Source organism: Leuciscus leuciscus (genome assembly GCF_965113295.1).
Source record: "Leuciscus leuciscus genome assembly, chromosome: 17".
In the NCBI taxonomy this organism is placed as follows: Eukaryota; Metazoa; Chordata; class Actinopteri; order Cypriniformes; family Leuciscidae; genus Leuciscus; species Leuciscus leuciscus.
Genome location: NC_138741.1, coordinates 37,102,303 through 37,115,082, shown reverse-complemented (window position 1 = coordinate 37,115,082; position 12,780 = coordinate 37,102,303). Strand labels below are relative to the sequence as shown.

The following is a 12,780-nucleotide window of genomic DNA, read 5'->3' as shown; positions in this document are numbered from 1 at the left end:
GGATTTAGATTCATCGGCTAATATATCAGATATCGGCTTTCAAATATAAAGAATGATCAGTTATCGAAATCGGCCCAAATGTTCATATCGCTGTATCCCGAATTTGATTACCAAAAAAACAATACCTTCTGTACATCTCTGACTTCTGACTGGGACGGGGACGGACTCTTCATTTCGAGAGTGGAGGGTTCAACCTCACTGAGAGTCTACAAAACATCACATTAGACATGAAACAGTGGTGTAAATATGTGAACACTAGATCTCACAGATGTCTCTGCTTCGTTTGCTCGTTCTTTTCCAGCACAACTCTCACTTACCTTGTCTAGTCCCACAGTAAGAGCAGCACAATCACTGCCTGATGACAACTGGCTCTTATGGCTCATCTGAGAATATGAAATTAAGCGTTACATACAGAAACACTTCACCTAAGAGTTTTAAAAAAGCATAATAAATGGAATATATAAGGGATAATGTACAGTCAGTCAGTAATTAATACAAAATAAACACAGACAGGATAATAAGGGTCCTGATACACAGCTATCTATCAATAAATATTTGCACATGAAATACTGATTTGAGATAATATAGACCTACAAGATTACAAAATAGTTAAAGTTTTCAAATCAACATTTCAATATTTAAATGTTACCACAAGGTAATGTTCACGGCTTTTATGCATCACATTACATGTGTTTTCATTACAGTGTGTCAGGTTGTGTGTAGCTTTACACCAGTTTTATGAGGACACCGTTTTATGAGGACATCATAAGGACATCATAAGAGCATGTTCCTGATGTTTGACTTGACAGGAGAATCTCAGTGTGTTGTGTAAGTTTGACAGAATCCTGGTCTACGAGGACACTAGCTTTACTGGGACACTGGTAACTAGATACATTTGGACGGCACTGAGTTCAAGTGTGTGTATGTATGAGAGTGATATGAGACATTGCGCCTGTGCTAGATGTACAGTAAGTGATCGTGACTCACTTCTTACACACACAATCATAATTCAGTGACTGATAACTGTGGCAAATAATCTGTTTCTGAGGAACACTGGTCATTTCTTTAAGGAATAACTCAGTTATTACATTAACTTCTTGGATACCTTTAGAGTTGCTGTATCTTGTTCAGGTTTCATCAGATTCTTCTCAGTTATCATCTGAAAAAAAAAAGTAGTATAAAAATATAAAAAAGACAAATAAATACTAATTTTAGTATTACTTATTGAAAGCCAATTTCAACAGAGGTTGCTATTTTCTACCAACTTCTTCAATGATTATATTTAATCTAACAAGCACAAATAGTTTTTGATATTGGTATTAGCCACAATGAGCTGTGAATTATGGGTTATCAGTATCGATCCTAATATTCCATTTGTGTGTCCAGGTAAAACTAGTGTCCTCATAGACCAGGATTCTGTCAAACTTACACAACACACTGAGATTCTTCTGTCAAGTTAAACATCAGGAACATGCTCTTATAATGATGTCCTCATAAAACAGGTGTAAGACACACACAACCTGACACACTGTAATGAACATGCATGTAATGTGATGCATTAAAGCCATGAACATTAACTTGTAGGGCTGCACAATGTATTGCTTTATGATCATTCATACCTATCTGTGGTAGTGACATTGCAGTATAGGCCTCTGTGAAGTCAGGCTATGTAAAGACTATGCCGTGTTATTTTACAGTTGATTACTCAATTTCTGTAGCTAAATGCTGTTAGACTTACCTGGAATATAATGAGGCATTGTTTATTTCACATCTTTGTTAATTTTTTTTATCTCTGCTTGCAATTTATTATTTTCTATGCAGATGCAAACCCATACAAAATCACACCAATCATTCTAGAATGATTAATTATTTCCAAATTCAAGTCATTTGTTGAAATTGTTTTTCATATTGCATTATTTGAATGAATGAATGAATGAATGAATGTTATTCTTTTTTTTTTCTTTTTCTTCTTCAGAACATGATCATTAGCAACAAAACATATTTTAACAGAAAACAATAAAACTAAAAGTCTCAGCATGTTCAAAAGAAATGAAAAAAAAAACAAGAAAGGAGAAGGAAGAAGCTAACTTATATTTGCCTTCCCCTTTTACACATCTAGCTTTGAAACGGCTACTGTTTACTCTTGCAAGATATCATAATTTATCCTTATTAAGAAAAAACTTAATCATTTAAAGTACATTTATCTGAATATAAATCACACAATATAATATAAAAAAATTGTAATAATAATTAAATATATGCAAAATGGCAAGAAACAGACGAATGGTAATTCAAATCAACCTCTTGAAGAGGAAATGAGATGTTTGTCCCATGTCCACCTTAATTTATATACTTTTCTAATATAGACATTTTAAACCTTCTTTTGAATTGCACAATATGTTTGCTTTCCTTAATTGTTATAGGTAAATTATTCCACAGCCTCACCCCGTTGACAGATATGCACATGCTTTTAAGTGTAGTACGTGCCATTGATTGAGAGAGATTTCCTCTCCTTCTTAAATTATATCTACTATCTCTTTCCTTAAACCATTTTTGAATATTATTAGGGAGTACTTTGTTTTTAGCTTTATACATAATTTGTGTGGTCTTAAAATCCACTATGTCTTTAAATTTTAATGTGTGTAATTTTAAAAATAAATCATTTGTATGTGCATGATAGCCAACATTGCAAACTATTCTTATTGCCTTTTTCTGCATAGTGCATATCGTCTTTAGGGTGGTTTTATAGGTATTGCCCCACACCTCTGTACAATAGGACAAATAAGGAAGAAAAAGCGCACAATATAAAATATACCTTGTTTCCTGGTTCAACATGGGTCTCACTTTACAGAGTATACCAGTGATCTTTGCCAATTTAGAACTAATGCAATTGACTTGTGGTTTCCAGCTGAGCTTATGGTCAATTATTACTCCCAGAAAGGAGTTTTCATAAACTCTTTCTAATCTGGTGTTATCACACAGTACTTCAATAGTTAAGTCTTCAGCAATTCTACGTTTCCCAAAAATCATAAATTTAGTTTTCTTTATATTGAGAGATAATTTGTTTAAATCAAACCACAATTTAAGCTTAACCAACTCTTGAGAGACAATCTTCAACAGATGTTGAAGATTCTCTCCTTCACAAAATATATTGGTATCATCTGCAAAGACTACGAATTTCAACAAATCAGAAGTTTTAACAATATCATTTATGTATAATGTAAATAATTTTGGTCCTAGTATTGAACCTTGTGGTACACCATACATTGTATTTTGGAGCTTTGACTGTACCTCTCCCATCTGCACAAATTGTTGTCTATGTTCTAAATAGCTTTTTATCCAATTTAGGCCTATTCCCCGAATTCCATACATTTCCAGTTTTTGAAGCAAAATGTGATGATCTATTGTATCAAAGGCCTTTTTAAGGTCAATGAATACACCTATAGCAAACTTCTTATCATCAATACTAGTTGTTAGTTCTTCCACCAGGTCAATTAGAGCCAGAGATGTAGAACGATTTGATCTAAAACCATATTGACTATCAGTTAAGATCCCATATTTATCAATAAAACTGTCCAATCTGGTGGAAAATATCTTCTCCAGAATTTTAGAAAATTGGGGAAGCAATGAAATTGGCCTATAGTTAGTGTAAAGATTCTGTTCACCAGATTTAAAGATAGGAACAACTTTAGCTATTTTCATCTTTGTGGGAAAAAAACCCAATTTCAGAGAGAGATTCGAAATATATACTATGGGATCTACTATTGCTACAATTAATTGTTTAATTAAAAACATATCTATATCATTACTGTCTCTTGATGATTTATTCTTAAAGTTATTAACAATATCAAGTACTTCGGTTTTATCAGTGTCTCTCAAAAAAATAGTTGCTGGATTTCTTTCTTCAAGAAATTGTGAGACATCGCCCACTTGTGGAGGGATTATCTCATCAGCCAGATTAGGGCCTACGTTCACAAAAAATTCATTGAAGCCAGCCACGACTTCATCCCTGTTTTTAATTATTTTACCCTTATCAATAAATTCGTTTGGAAATCCAATACTTGTTTTTTTCCTTCTGATAATTGAATTTAAGATGTTCCACGTACCCTTTATATTATTTTTATTGGTTTCCAGCAATCTACTATGATAATCTTTTTTACATTTTCTTAAGATAACTGTTAATTTATTTTTATATGTCTTGTATTTAGTTTCTTTCTCTTCAGTTCTGTACTTAAAGTCTTTATATAAAATATTCTTTTTTTTGCAGGCATTCATCAGACCCCTTGTAACCCAAGGTTTATATGGACGTTTAGTTGTTAACTCTGATTGCTGAATTGGACAATTTTTATAATACAAAGTCAAAAAGGTATTTAGAAATGAGTTGTAGGCTAAGTCAACATCCCCTTCTTCATAAACGTGCTTCCAGTCTTGAGCTAACAAGTCATTTTTTAATTTATTCAGGGTGTGTTCTGTTCTTAATCTCCTCTGTATATTTATTTTGCTGGTATCTAAATTATCGTGTTTGCATTCATGGAATACAAATATTGGCAGATGGTCAGTGATATCATTTATTAACAATCCACTTTCTAAATTACTACTCATATTATTTGTGAAGATATTATCTATTACTGTTGCTGAGTGGGTGGTAATTCTGCTCGGTTTGGTTTATAGGCCTGTACTATACATTGCATCTATAAACTCTTCTATTGCAGGTGATTTACTTGGATTTAAGAAATCTATATTATAATCCCCACAAAAATAAGCAACCTTCTGCTTGGCATTCAAAACCATAGCCACAAACACTTCTTTAAAACTTTCAATGCCAGAGTTGGGAGCTCTATAAACACAGCTAACGATAACATTCTTCATTTTACCCATATTGATTTCCACCGTTATACACTCACAAATGTCATCAATAACAGTCGTCATATTTTCAACAATCATATACTTTAACCTGTTATCCACAAACATTGCAACTCCCCCACCCCTTTTGTTCACTCTATTCACAAAATGTAAGTGATAGCCTTCTAATTCAAAGTGAGTCCCTTTGTCATGACTGAGCCAGCTCTCAGAAATAGCGACTATATTAAATTGCATGGTATTATGTTGCAAATAGTCTCTGATCTTATCAAAGTTTGCATATAGACTCCTGCTGTTGAAGTGTACAATTGATATACCATTCTCCAAGTTAAATTTTCCCTTAAGTTGGTATTCAGTATAATAAAAACAATTTCTAGTTACTTGGTCAAAAAAATTACTTTCCGGGTCTATATCTCGTTCCAGCATATTAATTGTTCAATGTGGTCGCGAACATTCTTCCCAATCTCACACAAAAAGTTGAGAAGTTGCAAAATTATTATTCGACAGGTAGGCATATAGTAATAAGAAAGTGGGTTCAATATAAGTCTCTGGAACATAAAGAAAAGCACTTGGAAAAACAATAAGTCGACCATCAGTCTCAACCAAAAGTCTCAAGTCGACTTTCCTCTATTTATTGCAGAAAAAACCCCAAAATATTGCAATATCAGTTTTTTTGCAATACCGTGCAAGTCTATTACCTTGGGTAATTTTTAACCTTTAATATTACCTTTAATAATAAAACAAGTAAAATCATCACTGTAAATAACACATAATGTATCTGCTTTATTAAACAGTGTCACTTAAGCATGGAAACACTGAACTCACCTTTATAATGATTGCTGAATCTGCCCTGGAGCTCATCGGTGTCTGTCCTCCTCCAGATCTTGATCTTCTCCTTCACTGACTCACTTCAGCCATCATCTCATGTGTCTGCGCTCATAGAAAAAGACCCTCATTAATCATCATGACCATTGCATTTCATTTGACATATTATTCAAAAAGCTTGTTTTAAATAAATTGATCAATTATGGTATGGTCATACTTTATTATATGATATTTAAGGAATATGTTAATTGATGATAACTATTCATTCATAGATTTCATTCACAATTGATAAATTATATGCAATAATAGTGACAGTATTAATAAGACTGAATCAGACTGACAGTTCTAATAATATTCAGAGTATATGTTATTATAGTCAGGAGTAATAAGAGCACATATTTGTGTCTTAATGTGTTTAAAGCAAGCAGAACTGTAGTAATATTAACAGTAGCATATCAGGATACTGTACTGGGTGAAACACCCTCCCCTTCACATACTGTAGTCATGACAACAACGCGTTATTATGATGGATAAGACTATTTTATGCGATCAGAAAAGGTAGCAGTTACAAATATAGTGCAATCGAAAACGAGTTTAAAATAACAAGCATCGCTGATTCCCTCATGTCAGTCTGTAAACCCTCATGACATTTTACTTTGTTTCCAAAACACCTTTTTTTCTGAAAAACAAAATTATATAAATTAATCTTTTTATCATTTTGGCGAAATTTTATATTCATAAGACAAGAATAACTCAAAAGAAACCCTCCTATATTGCCTTCTATAACACTGATCTAACAATATATTTTGAAACTCTTTCAAACATGAGATCACAAAATTAAAAAAAAGTCTGTAAACAGAATCACTATAGCTGCTAGGTCCGCTAGCACCGTTAGCATCACGCGCTAGCTGCTTTCTAACTGTAAAACGAGCAGCGAAGAGCATACAGAACATGCACAAACAAGCCAACCGGACCCACATGCTATTAGAGAAGGAATTAAACAACATTATAACTTACCTTTTGGATAACAGTTGCCTTCATCAGGTCCACAGATGTCTTCTCAGGTGCAGAGTTTCTGTCCAGTCCAAACAGGAAATGACCGTGACGAATGACTACGTTATACTTATCATAATATAAAGCGGGATTTTATTTATTTATTTATCATATATTTAATGCACAATTAATCCTATATTTAATGCACAATTGATAAATTACAGGCAAAAATACTTAAATAATTCGTATTTTGCATTAAGTTGCTTGTTATACACAGACACGTTAAAGCTGATTGACCACTGGCGCCATCTTGTTTTCGTGATCTCCCGCCTACCGGTACCGATCTGACCAATCACTAAAGCTGATTAAAGCTTTCAAAACTTTCTCGAAATAATGACTTATTTTCTCGCACTTCTACGCATGCGCAAAGCAGCGGAGCAGAAGGGCGTCACCGCACTAGCGACTTCCGCTGGTCAAAGCCCTGTAAATGCATCACAGCAAACATGGCACGCTCTGCAAAACAGTAGAATGAAGTCAACTAAGTGCAATCTGTAGTATCATTAAATAACATCATCAGTAGGCCTATATCTTCCATACTTTTCCATGCGCACGATAAGGTGTGAAAGTGAGAAAGAAGATATCTTCCATACTTTTCCATGGTGTGAAAGTGGAATGCAGAAGCAGGACGGTTACCATGGTAACGAAGAACGCCTGCTTGTGCACACCAATGGAAATTGTTACATGAATTTACAAAACTATCAGATTAAAGTTGGAATATTACATTTATTCGTCAAGTTTAAGTGTAACATCTTCATAAAATATATGGGTATGTGTTAATATAACGTATTTTGCTTCTAGGATATTTGATGTGCAGGTTCATCTGGAAGATATCAATACAGAAATCACCTTTAAGATGTTTATGACTTTGGGGACATTTACACATAAGTGGGCAGTGGAATGGGGGAAAACGCAAGGTCTTGAGGCGTGTTTTTAAAAGCTGAACTTCTTTTCAATTGAGCGCCGCGTTTTTAGAACGCCGAGACGCTGCAGAAGAGCGAGCGCAACGTCCGTCTAGTGCGCGTATGCAATGAAAATGAAATGAATGAAAATGAAGGAATGAAATGAAAAGCAATGAATAACCCCTGCACCCGTAGACAATGAAAAGCAATGAAAAAGCGCGTTCTGTATGAACGGACCCTTACACAGATTTCCAGATGAAGTGTTCTTAAAACAGATCTGGAAAGGTGTGCTGTCTTATCATTCCTCCATGAAATCCATGGATCACCCTTCTGTGTTGCTACTTGTTCATAAACAAAAATATAAATAATTATATTGATTTATATCTTAATTTCTTTTCTTTTTTTAACTTACCGAGCGACTATGCAGGCTATGACAGCCGTCATTTACCCTGCCATACCCAGCTGATGCAAAGCGTAGGTTAATTTATATCTACACAGAGAGAAAGCCCTGTCTAAGGCTCTTCTGTTGTGTCGAGCCATTCGTTATTTGTTTGATGAGAAAATGAAATGTAGCCTAGTTGCAATACACGCGTTAAATTTTGTAAGCTCCGTGCAACTGCAGCAGCAGAGGACTATTATTACTAGAATATTAGAAATCTAATACTCAAGCTGATTTCTCATTTTTCTACTCTTAATTTTAAATAAAATAAAAACGACTGAACGAAAGATACACGGATTCTCTTGAACTACCACCGCGTTTGCGGTAGAAAACTACTGCAGTGCAGCCAAAATGCTCTGTTCGACTTTTCTGAGATCCTTTACTCTTCCCTGTGGATGACCTGTGACCTGACCTACTTTCTGTAAGATCTGAATTTTCCGCGGTTTGAATTTTAGAAAACTGAATTTGAAGTTCTGAATTTCTTCTTCATCTTGAAAACTTGAATCTGTATTTTTAAAAACTGAATATGAATTTGCAGTCAAAGAATTCAGAACAAAAAAATAGCTGTTTGAAAATATATGTCTAATAGGCTAAATGTAAAAAACGAAATAAATTCGTTTAAGGAAATCAAATTCAGAACTATTTAAAATACCACATACAATTCAAATTTGTTAGATTACACGTCTTGTAAATAAATCAAATTGACACAATTCAAATTCAAATCATATTGTCATATTATAAGCTCCATAAGACCACGGCTATGATACACACGCCGCCTCAGTCGATTTCGTGACCTCAAATCAACCCCTTCACCATCTAAAAGCCGCAGCAGAACTCTCACTGTTTCCCTATCAGTTACAGTCCCATTCATCCAACATTTTTGGTGCATCCATCTATAGCCATGACATTGCCCAGATGTTTGAAGTTGTTGTTCTATGAAAGCTGCCACCTCCGCCACATCTACGTTTTGTTCTTTCTGCGCCAAAGTTTGTTCTTGCTTAAAATCCTCTCAAGAGTGCGTTTGCTCAGAGCTATTCCATGCCGTTCCGCTATACGGCAAGAATTTCATCATTTGTAAAACCACGATCGATACTCCTTAATCTGTTCATAATTCATCATGTGTCGGTTCGCGTGCGTCAGATCAATGAGCGTGCCAGTCGGCAAGTCATAATTTCGATTTAGTTATGTCATAATTGTGACTTTTAAAGTCATAATTTCGACTTTTTAATCTCATAATTTCGATTTGATATGTCAAACGTTTGACTTTTTATCACATAATTATGACTTTTAAAGTCATACTTTCGATTTAGTAAATCATAAATTCGACATTTTATGTCATAATAATGATTTAAGAATGTCATAATTTCGAGTTTTTATGCTCGTTTTTTTTTTCTTATGTGGCGGGAATGGGCTTCCATAGGCTTCCATGTTAAAATCCTGATTTTTTAAAAACATTTAGTAGTTTTGATCAGGACTGAGGTTGATTAATAGATTTATGAAAAAATAAAATAAAAATAATAATCTGATACATTTTTACAGCAGTTTAAAGTAGTGGCTGTTTTCAGCCACGAACATAATGAAAGGGTAGTGAATTTGAACAATGCACAAGGGTTAAATATGCGTGTTTGACCGCTGCAGAGCAGCAGATGTGACGTCACAGTCGAGTTCCATATGACGTCACAGACTGATTGTTCAGTTCAGCAGGGATTATCAGACTCAGACTCACTAACAGATGAAAGTGTTACAAACGCAATCTACCGCTTTAAACAACAGTAAAATAGTGTCTACACAGCTCGTTGAGATTCAGAATCTGACAGAATACGGTGTCATTTAATATATTTACGATATAAATTGAGTTACTTTGACGGAATCTTCAGCTCAGGTGGTCATAACTGTAGTTCAGTAAAGTTATATATAAATATAATGTCTCCAAAGTTCCAAGTGAAGCTGGACAGCTTGTCCGTGGAGGCGAAGGACCGGACAGCCGCTTGGCAGGACCACACAAAAGGTACCGAGTAAATACACATCAGAACTAACACATAATGAATCCGACTTCAATGGTAGGACTTGTATAGCACAGCATATCAGCATTACTGGGCTTGTAATGGGCTCTCGGTGCACAGGATGCTTATATTTGAAACTTTGCTAGAGATGAAGAATGTTTTTTACAATATAGAGAAGATGGTGCTCTAGAAAACATCATTGTTATATTGTCCCAGCAGCATACGACCAGCGGTGCTGGTTAACCATCTTTTTACCACAGTATTTGCTGTAAAACCATAGAAACTAACACAATGAACCATGGTTTTACTACAACAATTATGGTTTATCTATGATTGTTGTAATAAAACCGTAACTACAAAAAACGTATGGTTACTATAGTTATGATTAACGTTACCATACTTTTACTTTAGGTTTACTGCAATATTAAACTAAGTTGAACCATGGTATGAACAAAAAAATAACAACATGGATACAGTTTTACCATAGTAAAACCATAGATCTAGTACTTTTCACAATACATATAGTTTCAAAGCCACTTTAAGGTTACAATCATAAAATATCCTTTAATCTGCCAGAAGTGACTGTGACACAACAAAGAAATGTCCATATGGAAATAGCTCTAAGATAATACAAGTCAGGACTTTAAAGTCATGTTCAGTTAAATAGACAAAATTAAGCTGTACTTCAACATTTTTTAAGGGCAAGTTCGCAGATTTTTTGCATCTGCACAAACTCGCTAGATCAGAAATTCAACATGGTGGCCATTTGCAACGAGCCCATTTCTCTAGTGTTCTTGGAACATGAACTAGTGAATCATTGAGCTGTAATCTGTGCTAATAAAACAGATGTTTCTAATCAATATTTGTTGTTTGCAGAAAAAAAGACAAAAGGGAAGAACTTCCTCTGGAGAGGATGTAAGGCTGTGAAACGTTCCTTCCAAACCCTCAAATCACGGGCTCATCTATACACACCCAGCGTAGAGCCGCTAGCCGGCACAGATGGTGAGTCTCCAGTTATTACCACCCTGATTCATGGCCATTTCAGCCTGATGTTTCTGGTGTTAGTCTTCATTTTTCCTTCTCTACTCCTGTTGGCTCCTCAAATATGCATTTAAATGTTTTGTTTGTTTGTTTTGTTAAACACCATTTGAAAAACCCATATATTTATGTAGTGAAGTCTGATGGTTGAGAATTCTTTCTGTTTTTCTTTTTGTTACATTTTTACTGAACTGTACTGTAAATGTGTCTTATGGTGTGAGATAACAAAAACTAAGAAAAATAATACTCCTAATACAAATAGCATGAGAGATATTTATTTTCATTGTTAGACACTTATTTTCATATAGTGTTTATGTAGTGTAGGAACGGATTATGTCATGGTTGTGCCCTGGGCATGGATGTGTTTGGGTTCCTGTCATAGTTTTAACAAATATGCCTTGTATAATTTGTAAAACATTTTTTTAATTATAACATGATAACATTTTTATTGTAATTATAACAAAATATAAAATATCTTCCGCTTAAAACAATAATACATGTTAAATAAAAAAAAACAAATTATAACGAATAGGCTGTAACGTTTTCCAGCTCTGGGAGAGACTGCGACACCAAACATATACTATCATACTGTATAGTACAAGGTTTAAAACATTTAAATAGACACATCAAGTAGTGTGAATGTGTGTGATTCAGTAGCTTATAGTTGAGATTAGGCTCTTGACAAGCGATTTCTGAGAGACGCACAGAGAGACGGCAGCGTGGCTGGTTGGTTTCATTCATAGCCTATAGTTTGCACTCATTCGCGTATCATATTGTACAACTTTTTTAATATTTAAATGCACATATCAAACAGTAGAAAATGTGTATGATGTAGTGTCTTAGTTGATAGTAGCTTACTCTTGAGTTGATAGCTCTGATTTCACACTGAGTTCACACTCATTTGTGTATCATATAGTGGTTTAAAAAGTTTAAATAGACACATCAAGTAGTGTGAATGTGTGTGATTCAGTAGCTTATAGTTGAGATTAGGCTCTTGTCAAAAGAAAAGTAGAAAATGTGCAGTATGTAGTATTTTCAAGTATTTTATTTGATCGGCTGTTATTGATAAAGCTCTGATTTCTGAGACGCATAAGGCAGCACGATTGATTTGTGATCATGCTGTGCTCATTTCAGTCACAGAGTTCACACTCGTTCACATCACACACTCATTATTGAGTAGTTTATTAGAGGTTTATACAGAGCTCTCAAGTTGTATCAAGAGTTTGGAGTGAGATCTGTTAGGGGACGAGCCACCCACATATTTGCAGCAGCGGCCCCTCGGCCCCACCAAATTTGCTTCAATTTTTGCTAGTAGTTCAATTTTACCTATTGTTCATAATTGACCAGCATAATATAATTCTCATACTCTGACATCACGTAAAGTAACTTTGATTTGCAGAAGATCAGAAATCAAAAGACTGAAGTTTTTTAAGATTCTTTAAATGGATATTTTATTTTTATTTTATGTATTTCTGTGCTATAGTTTATTTTTAAATGTAGTTATATTTGCATATTTGTATATTTACAGTAGGCATAATTGGTCGGGGAATCACACATGCGTATGTTCATGCACCATGAGTCAATTTACTCTTCATGTACAAAGTGTATTTAATGAAAGTGTATTTCATTCACATGATTTAAACATGCATGCATTTAAATGTCA

At 34.4% G+C, this 12,780-nt stretch overlaps 2 protein-coding genes across 2 annotated transcripts in view; one reads left to right on the top strand and one right to left on the bottom strand.

Moving 5' to 3' along the window:
- The window catches only part of LOC309479403 (uncharacterized protein), a 373,702-nt gene that overhangs the window by 241,327 nt on the left and 119,595 nt on the right, over positions 1-12,780 (top strand). The gene's annotated exons all lie outside the window — the stretch shown is intronic.
- LOC309479377 (uncharacterized protein) overlaps positions 1-12,780 on the bottom strand; it is a 271,906-nt gene that overhangs the window by 153,223 nt on the left and 105,903 nt on the right. The window contains exons 6-8 of the mRNA XM_082143480.1: positions 1,106-1,159; positions 318-383; positions 126-206 (exon numbers count right to left, since the gene is read on the bottom strand). Coding sequence (XP_081999606.1) covers positions 126-206; positions 318-383; positions 1,106-1,159 — 201 coding nt within the window. The remainder of the gene's footprint in view (positions 1-125; positions 207-317; positions 384-1,105; positions 1,160-12,780) is intronic.